General features: G+C 34.7%; 1 protein-coding gene across 12 annotated transcripts in view; it reads left to right on the forward strand.

The window, feature by feature from the left end:
* Nucleotides 1-12,041, forward strand: part of PPFIA2 (PTPRF interacting protein alpha 2) — a 486,729-nt gene that overhangs the window by 406,230 nt on the left and 68,458 nt on the right. For all 12 annotated transcript variants that reach the window (XM_044229065.1, XM_044229070.1, XM_044229067.1 and 9 more), the window contains 3 exons: nucleotides 2,868-2,897; nucleotides 6,168-6,298; nucleotides 8,103-8,257. In XM_044229065.1, coding sequence (XP_044085000.1) covers nucleotides 2,868-2,897; nucleotides 6,168-6,298; nucleotides 8,103-8,257 — 316 coding nt within the window. The remainder of the gene's footprint in view (nucleotides 1-2,867; nucleotides 2,898-6,167; nucleotides 6,299-8,102; nucleotides 8,258-12,041) is intronic.

Here is a 12,041-nt window from a genome sequence, read left to right on the forward strand (position 1 = left end):
AGAGCCATCGAAAAAAATAGTGACAATTTCCCACTATTTTTTAGAATTTCATGTCAACATTTTTACCCTTTTTTACTCTTTCTTTATTTCTTTTTTTTTTTAATATTTGGGATTAATAGTTGGAAATCTAAATTAAGAGGTACACTGAACATTATTGAGAGGAAAATCAAAGTGCCCTTTGCTAAAAATAATACAGAGAAACGTCTGGAAGGAATGACAGGAATGCTATTATGGTTAGTCACTTAGTTCTCGTGATAATGTCTGCAAGACTGAGGGTATCACCTCAAGAGAGAGCAGAGGTAACTGGGGTTTGAGAGCATGAGTAAATTGCTTATGCTCACCACAGTAAGTGGAGCTGGATTTTTCTTCAGATTTCCTGATACAAAAGCTTGTGCTATTCTGTCCGTGTGTGTGTGTGTGTGTGTGTGTGTGTTTGTGTGTGTGTGTGAGATAACCTGGGAATATGTTTAAATGACAATAATGAAGATTTAAATATTCTAAAACATTTTTGGAGGTAAAATTCTGTTTTTGTAATGAATAGTAAAACTTCGCTGCTAAAACAATAAAATTCTAATTAAAGATGAGTTTGGAGATAGAAATTAATTTAAAACAAATAGGTGAAATAAGTTTTATACAGTATAAAACTAGCACAAATATAACAAATGGAGGAGAAATTAATGATACTACAGAAGAATATGAGGTGTATACAGGGGTATGTATACAGGGGTATGTATACAATTAAGAATTGAAACAAAAAAACTATTCTTATGGTATGACAGCGTTTTTCACGTTCAAACTCTTTATGATTATGGACTTTCATACAATAAAGTTCAACATAAAAGAAAAATGGCAAAATTAAAAAAAAAAAAAGGAAAATTTTACCTTCTTAAGCTACTGAGTCCTCTAGGTCTGTGCTCATTTCCAGACTTGATATTAAAAAATATTTTTTAAATAGGGGCACCTGTGTGGCTTAGGTAAGTGGCTGCCTTTGGCTCAGATCTTGAGCTCAGGTCTTGTCCTGGGATCTAGACCCTATTCAGGCTCTCTCTTCAGCAGGGAGTCTGCTTCTCCCTCTGCTGCTCCCCACCACCCCCCGCCCCCTGACCCCAGCTCATGCTCATGCTCTCACTCTCAAATAAATAATTAAATAAATTCTTAAAAAAGTAATTTGAAAGTAGACATTATAAAAAATATCCAATCAGGGCAAAGGACAGCTAATCAGAACTGACCCCACCTCGACACAGCACAAACTTTTAGTCAATGTACTGAGATATACCCAGTATATGCAGCTACGTTGTGACCTGCTTATTTTCGAAATCTAGGAACCATCAATCTGACTTTATTAACTAAACAGGATATTGTCTTTGGCTTAGTTTCTGTTTATATTTGCTACATATAGTGATGACTGTTTATTATCAAAGCTATAGTAAGAGTGCTATGCCCACAGAGCATAATTTAATCAGTATTCAAGGCAAGGAAGCTTCCGTTATTTCTGTTCTGCTATTCTTTTTTATATTTTTGCAATATAGTGTTTTGCTCTTTTAAGTAGTTCCATAAACATTAGCATCATAATCTTTGATAGTGTTATTATTTTATACTAATAAAATGTGTATAAACACATTTAGACATAATGTTTGTGTCTATATGAAAAAGATGCCAGTTTTCATGCATTTTCTTGAGCAGTTAGTCATAAATAAATCAATGGTAAATGAACATTATTACACTATAATTACCATACTTAAAAATGTTTGAAGCTTTTCCTGAGGGTAAAAATGTAATTAAAATTTTCCGTATCTGACTGAGAAAAAAGAAATGAAACCTGGGAAGTCCTTATCTCCTAATAGCACTTTGTCATTAAATTCATCACTGTTACAGTGAAAGAAGTAGATTTTCTTTTACCTGTAGAAAATATTGGGGGAGGAGAGATAATCTTGTTGGATATAATCCATGTTTGAATAGTCAGAGGAAAATGAAAAATTTTAGGGACAGAAAAACAGAGATGGAAAATATTATTATATTCATTTGTATTGTATATGTTTATATGTTTTATAAACATTATTTGTCCTCATTATAAAATGTGCTTTTATTTACTTTTACCTCACCACAAATCTATAAGCATAAAGAATATTCTACCAATATCTAGTTAGAATATTGAAAGAAAAATATATAAATGTAAATGTAACTAAAATGGAATAAAATTGTTTTACTCACACAAGAAAAATTAATGAAGATATTAAGGGAATATAGGTTCATTGGAAATTAGAAAGAATTCGCTTTTCAAAAAATTCTTTAAAAGCACATCAACAAGAAAACAGCAGTCATAGAAACATGTTACACTGAGGCCAGAGCTTTTGGCATTTGGCAATGAGAGATTTGTTGGGATGCCAGGAAGTTTGAGATACCTCAGGAATAGCATCCCAGCCCAAGGGAGGACCAAGGCTCTGCATAGATAGGGCAAAAAGGAATATTTATAAACTCCATATATGTGCACTGATCGTTCACTTATCTATGATCTTCTTCATTCCATTTATGTTTTCTTGGGAGGGTATAGTACCATATTTATTTCTGGCTAGATCACTCCATATGTACTTCCTATTCCCTAGGGTTCCATGTCTCAGATCTCATACACGTATGTTTGACCCCATCCTGTGGACATGCTATCCACCCATTCCATCTAAGAAGTTTCCTCTCTGAAGTCCCTCTCAGGAGAAGTCTTTCTATAATGGTTTAAGACATTTATTTAGAAAACAATGGAATGAAAAAACAAGACAGTCAAGTTATAGAATACTATTTAAACTTGTAATCTGATCAAATATTACTCACTAATTAGTTCTGTTTTATGTTGCTTTTATTACTGCCAATCACAGCCAAGTGATCTAAGGAAACATCGGAGAAAGGTACTGTAAATATCTTTTATATGATTGCTAGCTGAATGTTGCTTTTCTATGAAAGCTTTAAAATTATATTCCCATTAGTTGAACCATTTTATAAACATAAAAAGAAATACTGAGTTTAAGTGTTATCCAATTGTGTAAATATGATTATAAGAGCAAATGCCTCAAAATAAAATTGTTTATGCTGTGTAGAGTAATGATTAGATTATGTGGTCTAAATATACTAGAATTAGATTGTTTATTGTCAGTGCTAGAACAATGTGCTTATTTTTAATTGTAGATTTTACTATTATTCAGACCAAGAGATCAGGAGACCACAGCCAATGAAAAGATAGCTTGTTACTCATACTTCCTAAGAGGAGGGGGGCATGCCATGGAATGCAAAGGCAAAGGGAAGTAACCGAGTAGGTTTTCCCGAAGCAGAAAGAGCTAGGAGAAAGGATGAGTAGGAGCTTTACTGTGGTTTCTGTTGGAATGGCAAGACAAGGTAAGCAGGCTTAGGATTGGGAAGTTTTAATCGTGTCAGTGGGCTCTAGGTATTGGGCCATCTCTAGTTATGGATTCCCATCCTGGGATAATTAAGGCAGAGGAATATTGCCTCCTGAAGTGTAAGAACCAGATAGAGAGTATGATTTGGCACACTGGGCTAGATTGATTGATGTGCACATGAAAGGCGTACTCCAGGGGAGTAGTTTGCTATCTCTAGGAATTAGCTAGCCCTGGGAGGAACATTCTGCCCTGGGTCAGCATGATACCAGATGCCAGAGCATCAAGAACACAAAACTTACAAAAATAATCATTAATCTGTTGCCTTCCTATTTGGTGTGACATAAAGAGAATAAATATTGGAAATGAGAAACAAAATTGACTCCAGTTCTGATTCTCAAAATGACATCTTGTTAGATAATTGAGAACAACAGAGCTTGGACACATGGGATATCAGATGGGAAAGATTTCAAAGATTCAATCTATTATTCAGTGTATAAATTTATTTTTCAGCATCATCAAGATGTGATAGACTATGTCCAAACACTTCAGAAACCAACAATTTTTTTCTTTTGTCTTTTTTAATTTAAAGAAATTTATATTATATTTGTGTGGCTTAGATTGACAGAATTTTTTTTCTTGAGTTATTATCTATATTCATATAGTATCTTCTCCTTGATACTGTCAGTTGGTTCTCAACTGTCAGATTTATCATGCATAAAGTTCTTTGTCTTTGACTTGCTCTACCACTTAAAAGGGTCACACTGGAAATACAGAAAGAAATCTGAGTAGACAATGGTTGTAAAAGAAGTTCAGTGGATATAAGAAAAAAAAAAGTCACAAAGGAAGGTCCTGTACAGAGATGCAGGCTCAGGGAATTCAGGGGGTGAAGAAATGGTTGGTGAGAAAGGTAGGTGGTCTTGGTCATCAAAAGACCACAAACTAAAAATTGTTATGTACCAGGATAAGGAGTTATAGGTGTGATTCTGTTTGTACTTCAAAAGAACCTGCTAAGATAATTATTATCATATCCATTTTATTGACGAGGAAATTGAATCTTAGAGAAGGTAAGTAATTAGCCCGTGTCACTCAACAAATAAGAGAAACCAGAATTCAAATCCATCTCTGATTCTAAATCCTTTCTCCTCTATTTTATTTATATAGTGTAAGCTCTAAGCATTATTCAGGCAAACAGTTTGTATATGATGTTTTTAAAAGCTGGTATTTGGAAAGTTGGCATAGTTTGACTGGCAATGTGGACAGAGTAAGTCATTTTAGGAGGTGTTTCAGAGGGAAATTCTGGAAGCAGAAAGGTTAGGCTTAGCAGAAATAATCACAGAAAACAGTTACAGCTAGACCATGGGACTGTGAAGACATAAACACATATTAGGAAGAGTTTAGAAATGTACTTTCTGAATTTAGATGAGAAGTGAGTTTAGAAGGAGTTTTCCAGAGTATTAACATCATCCTGAAAGTAGTTCTTGGAAAAGATTCTTCCGGTGGCAGTGTACTTGTTGAAATGGAGAGAGGAAATCCTATAAAGATGCCTACATAAACTGTTAAAAGTAGTCTAAGCTTGGGGACACCTGGTGGCTCAGTGGGTTAAAGCCTCTGCCTTCAGCTCAGGTCATGATCTCATGGTCATGGGATCGAGCCCCACATCAGGCTCTTTGCTCAGCGGGGAGCCTGCTTCCTCCTCTTTCTCTCAGCCTGCCTCTCTGCCTACTTGTGATCTCTGTCAAATGAATAAATAAAATCTTTAAAAAAAAAAAAAAAACTAGTCTAAGCGTGGATGACAAAAGCCCAGTCAAACAATTTCATTAAGTTTCTCCAATGCATGAGGTCTTTATTGTGTATCATACATAAATACATTGATGCATAATAGCTTAACATAGAAACAAAGTAAGACATTATGTTGACATAAGATAATAAACAGCTTTAACATTTTTGCTGTAGCCATATTGTTAACATTTTGTAATCATAACTTCCAGAACTGTATCTTCTAACTATGCTTTCCATCATCTTTCTATGTGTATATATTTTATGAATTTCAATGCACAGCAATGCCATGAAAAATATGCAGGATTATTGTAAAATAATCCTTTACAATCAACTCAGTTGTTGAGAAGTCTTACTGTAATGCACTTTTATGTGTCTGTCTCTGAGAAAATTTGGCTTGGTATCCTGAATTGTTCTGGATTCTGAACTAAATTATTTTAAGAAATCCCTTCCACCCCATCTTATGGTTTCTATATGCCTTTGTCCATATTCTCATGAGAAGTAGTGAAATGAAATAATAATACAATTTATCTAGTAAAATTGTATTTTTACCACCTTCTCTTCTCACTTCAAAAATCTATGAAAAGATATCCATGTTATGATAACTGACGATGCATGCTTTTTTTTTTTTTTTAGTGAATTAGCTCAAATATGTGTTCAGTAACTTTTTATAAAGCATTTACATTCCTGATATATTGAAATGGATTCCAGGATAGCTTTTTTTATAGTCCCTGGGTATTGATCTATGATATTTATTTACTCTGAAATATATTGTTGTGGAATGTGTCCATTTGTTTTTGAACTGGAATACCTTCACCTTTAAACAGTTATGACACTCACACTCTTCAATAATGTGAATTTATATGTGTAAGACCTATATGCCCCAAGTTTTTTTGTTTTGTTTTTGTATTAGAATCAATTAGCCTTGCTTAATGATTTTTTCCATTTCCATCAATTTCAGTTGAAATCTAGAAAGAGTTCATCTGAATGTATTGTTTCCGCTTCTAGATTGCAGTGGTGGAAGAAGATGGTCGGGAGGATAAAGCAACAATTAAATGTGAAACTTCTCCTCCCCCTACCCCTAGAGCCATCAGGATGACTCACACCCTTCCCTCCTCCTACCACAATGATGCCCGAAGGTATGACTCTCCCAGCACCCAGAACTTGGCATGCTCTCCTTCTGAAAACATTCCTCCTTTCAGTGTTGTCAAATTGACTGCTTAAACATTTATGTGACAAATTTGATTTGAGATTGAACTCTTCATTGGGTATTGCTCTGCTCCCTGTCTCCAACATCACTTGTGGGGAAAAAAAAAAAAATTGCATTCTGAGATCAAATTTTTAGTTTTAAAATTAACTGTATATTTGTGGACTTATTACCAGCCAATGTGAATGAGACAAACTCTTCTATTTTTAGTAGATATTTCCTGTTAAAATAAAGTCAAGCTAATGGAAAGACTTACTAAGAGGAATAACAAAAAAAATTAGGGGATTCTAGGAAAGGGTTATAAATTTGGCTTAGGTGTAAGAGTAATTACGGTCTGAAGTCATAACTGCACTTAATTTACTTTTAGCAGACAAGTGTGTACACCGCCCTCCAGGAGCTGGTGCTGCGGGCTAGAACAGCTACTCAGGCAGAAAATTCTTAGGAGAAAAAGTATCCATGCCAAAGTATTAGAAGAGAGGATAAGGGAAAATTACCCATTTTTCGTAGTAACTCATCCTATGGTCCTTTCTGTCTGCCTACAAAATTGCAAGCAGGTCTCCATAATAATTAATGGCATAAATAAATCTAAGTATGCAATTCACATTTTAAATATATGGCCTTTTACGTCTTATAAATTGCAGCATCTCTAGACACATAATTGATATAACTGAACATAATGACTTAGTATTAAAACCTACGTAAGAATCTGTCTTCTAAATCATATGTGTTTTACAAGAAATATATTTGAAAACAGAGCTTTCTGTGCTCACAGACATTTTTTTTCTTTCTGTTTTATTTATTTTTAATTTCTAATGTGGAAAAAAAAAAATAGTTACTCCAGTTTCAAAATATGTGCTTTCACCCTCCAAGAAAAGTGTGAATTACATTTTATAAACATATATTTTTATCCCCAGGGGTACAGGTCTGTGAATCGCCAGGTTTACACACATTTTAGCATGTGAAAGTTATTGGTTCGGAGTTTAGAGAATGTGAACTCATTAATTAGGATGAGTAAGTAAAGTAATTCATCATGGCGTTGTCACATTAACAGTGATAGAATAGATAGCAATATATGTTGAACCTCTCCTATTAATACAGCATCAGTGACAGTGCCCAGGAATGGAACCTGGAGCAACTGCTTAGAATTCATTTCAGTTTATCATGTATCTAAAAGAATACCTGAGAACTGTAAGGAAAAAGATAAAGTGATCACTAGAGCATATGATTATTTGCTTCTAAATCCTACCTCAGTGATTTAAAATGAAAAAAATTAGATTCTAAAACTGGAAGAGGGAAAAATGGCTAGACAAAAACTCGGGAAAGTTGTGGCTGGAGTAGCCCTTTAAATTTCACTGTTAGTTAAATTTAAAAGTCTTATCATGGGTCATTATGTTTATGACTTAAAAATAATAAACTCTGAGAAGAAACTAGGGAAAGGGTCACATGCTCAAGAATGGAAGGTCATTTAACATGCAATGAATAAGCCAATCTGTGTTCATTGGTTCATTCAAGATTATATCAAAAAAGTAAGAGTGAAAACATTTAGAACAAAAATAATCTTTTCTAGAAAAAAATTAGGTAGCCATAAGGCTGAAAAAAACCCCAAACTTCAGTATGCTTAAGAGCAAATGTGGGAGGAAAGGGAGAGTAAGTGTACTTCCGTTTGTCCCTTTCTAAAGGAGCAAGTCTTGTGTACCTTGTGGGACGAGCAGTTTGCTCTCTTTTGTGTTTTGCAGTAGTTTGTCTGCCTCCCTTGAGCCAGAAAGCCTTGGGCTTGGCAGTGCCAATAGCAGCCAGGACTCTCTTCACAAAGCCCCCAAGAAGAAGGGAATCAAGTCTTCAATAGGACGTCTGTTTGGTAAAAAAGAAAAAGCCCGACTTGGGCAGCTCCGTAAGTGTGCATGTGTTTGACTCTTCACGGCCACTCATTGCGGTCACTTCTGAGGGTCTATCTGCTTTTCGTTTCATTTCCCATCTTTGCATTTCTTTCTTTTTTAATCAGCTTTTTTTTTTCCCCCCGACAAACTTTCTTTTTTAATCGGCTCTGTAAATTCAATTTAGCTGAATAATGTTGGGCAAAACTTACATGGGAAGAATATTGTAAAACGTATGGTCCTTTTGATTTTTCTACGAATAACAGTAGCTCGAGTTTATTTGATGCTAACTCTGTGATAGACTCCAGGCCCCTATGAGACAAGTGTTATTATTGTTATTCTTCTTTATTGATGAGTAAACAGTGTCTTAGTAACTTGCAAAACTGAGAAATTTATCCTAGTGTCAGTGTTTCAAAGCGGTTTAAAACCATTGAACATTCTGCTACTTAAGGGACAGATATCTATACACGTTTTTCTGCTGAAACAATTGAAATCCCTATAAGAAATCCAAAATAAACTTTTCAGTCAAAATAAAGAATTACGATATGCAGGGCAAAAAAGTACAGGATTTCTTTGTTTAAAGCTAACACAGCATCTACAAACAAACTCTACACTGTGTAGGTGGGGTGACAGAGGAAGGGATAGGGTAGTAGAGCTTGTGTTACTTACTTATTGTCAGTTACTAATTGAAGAAAAATATAGGTCAGTACATTTAAAATGACCCTAAGTAAATGTATAAACCTATGTGCATAGATAGGTGATGAATGGATGGATGGATGGATGGATGGATGGATACATGGACATATTTATAATTGCCTGAAACAAAAAGAATATGAAAAATTTATTTCCTAAAATAATGACATATACACTTGCTTTGTATGTGTGTATATGTGTGTCTCTTTCTACATATTTATTTTTTCATCATATTGGCTATTTGTGATTGCATCCTCTTTTTTCCATTGTTTCCTATTTTCCTTAGAACTATAGTTAAATTATTGGAAAATATTTAGCTCCTACCTCTAACACTAAATGCTGAACAGAATGGCACAGATTTCTTAGCACTTTCTTTAGTTTCCCAAATAAAGGAATGATTGCTTAGAAGTAATGCTCCAGCTGCCAGACTTACTTTCCTGTCCTGGCACCAAAAGAATTTCTGAGAATAATATTTATGTTTGCAAATTTACAAATGTCGTGTATTCAAAAATGCTCTTCCCAACTTCCATAATGTAAAACCCACACAAAGCATCAGAAACCATAGGAAACTGGTGTCTGCTTAAATGTGATTAAATGTTACTCAGCAGGTTAATTAAATCCTCTTTGGATTTCTGTTTCTCAGAAGAGGAACTCCTTAAGCCATAATAAGGAAAGAAGATAGAAGATTATTCTTTTTAAAATGTAAAAAATATACATGCCGAGACATTGTTTTCATTTTTTATTTGACAACTCTTTATAATCTTACCAAATTATTTGTCATTTCCAATATATTACAGTGTAATTCACAATAATGTTGATAGTTATTTTAAGATATTTATTTTGCTAACCTAGTAATCATTTTATTTATTCCTATTTCAACATATATATCATTTTAGGATCTATAATTTACCTTTCCCTTTTAACATATATTTAATTGCCTTTCTCTCATAGATTTTTTTCCTATTTTTATTTTGTATTTAACTTTGATGAGGAGTAACTGAATCGGAAATTTTGCCAATATTCTTTCAAAATCAAGGTATACAGGATATAATTTAACATCTGGTAGGATATAGATTCTTCTAGAAACCCAACCCTTCTTACCCATTTAAGTGACTGTGTACCTCTATGTCAGACCAGATGAAAAGGGAATCAGTGATAATTTTCATCAACTCCTTCCAAGTTGGAAATTAACGATAGTTTTTGGGGATCATAGCATCACCCCAGGAAGAATTCTAAACTCTGAGAAATTTTGTTTTACGCTGAAGAACAACAGAGATACAGTATAAATAAAGCCAGAGTCAGCAGCAGGTTAAGGACTGCAATGCTGGTGAGGACAACGGTACAGATATGTGTACCTCTGGAACTATATGGAAGCTGCAGTGATAGTGAATCAAAGCTCCTGGAGAGACCAAGACTAAGAAGTCTTTTTTGGAAATAAGACTGGAGTAAATGACAAGAAAATGCAGACACAATTAGGTTTTAAAAAAACATATATTTACCAAAAGAATATGGTACATGGTACCACTGGTACTTTGGTTGAAGGATATGAACTCAGGTCTACTTTCGTCTTGGAAGGTGTATCCAGATTGTAAGGGGAAGACTGTGAAAACTTTTCAAGCCCAGGGACTACCACCTGATAGCGCTGACTTATGCATCAGAAGAAACTAAGAAAGCACCCCTCCCTAGTGGTTATGATTTTAATAATATCTTGATATGGCAAATTCAAACACAGCCTCTGGCAATGTTCTTTCTTCTACCAATGCGAATAGAAATAGAGAAAGAAAGATGGCATGGAAAGTAATATGGTAGAGGGATGATGGTGTCAAAGAACCAAATTTGAAGTTTTGGACCACGTCCTAAGATTTTGAACTCTTAGTTAAAGATTTAGATCAAAAGCTCAAAGAAAGAAAAGTAATCTCAGGGTAGCTATACTAGAGGCCTCTAAATGAAATATGGTATGGATAAAGAAAACTATCTAAACAAAACTACGAACACGTTCACTTGGTTCCATCAAGAATGATGAGGAACAGGGCGCCTGGGTGGCTCAGTGGGTTAAGCCGCTGCCTTCGGCTCAGGTCATGATCTCAGGGTCCTGGGATCGAGTCCCGCATCGGGCTCTCTGCTCAGCGGGGAGCCTGCTTCCTCCTTTCTCTCTCTGCCTGCCTCTCTGCCTACTTGTAATCTCTCTCTGTCAAATAAATAAATAAAAAATCTTTAAAAAAAAAAAAAAAGAATGATGAGGAACAAAGGAGAAATTATTAGTAATTCAAAAAGGAGAATATTGGTAAAGGGAGTGTTGTTTGCAGTGTATAACAATCTGAAAAGCTAGGGTTATAAGACAAACTTCAGATATGATGAATCAGTCAGTGCGACTGCATTAATAACCTCTAACCCTGGTGAATCAAACTGAATATGCAAGTAGTCATTTTTTTTCAAACGTGTTGCTAGCGAGACAGTATAAACATGGAGACCCCAAAGTGCAAAGGAAAGAACACATCAAAAAGTATTTGAATAAAGTTAACAGAAACTAAACAAAATTGTTCTATTCTAGAAGTCTATTTATTTCTTTTATTTGAGAGAGAGAGAGAAACAAGAAGGGGAGAGGTAGAGAGAGAGAGTCTTAAGCAGGCTCCACCATGGATGTGGTGGGGCTCAGTCACGCAAGCCTGAGATCATGACCTGAGCCAAAATCAAGAGTTGTATGCTTAACCAGCTGAGCCACCCACTTGCCCCTATTCAGAAATCCTTAAAGCATGTTTTCCTTGGATACCACAATTATTCACTCAAATCACAGAAGTAGCATAGAAAAAAGCTTGCTAATAATGAAAGATTTCAAGTTTTCAGGTACCTTTTAGAAAATTCATTCTTCTCTTTGTCAGATGGCTTAACAGTTCTATTTATAGTATGAAAGCCTATAATGTAGGAGCAGGATTTGCAAATGAAAATGTCTGCTCAGTGTATCAGATGATAGGCAGGGTTTAAAATAACAGAAAGTAATACAGGTGAAAATGAGTGAATGAGCATTTATTCTTCCATTTAAAGCATTCATATTTAATTTTTTTAAAGATTTGTTTATTTATTTATTTATTTGACAGAGATCACAAGTAG

Source organism: Neovison vison, chromosome 12 (assembly GCF_020171115.1).
Source record: "Neovison vison isolate M4711 chromosome 12, ASM_NN_V1, whole genome shotgun sequence".
Lineage (NCBI taxonomy): Eukaryota > Metazoa > Chordata > Mammalia > Carnivora > Mustelidae > Neogale > Neogale vison.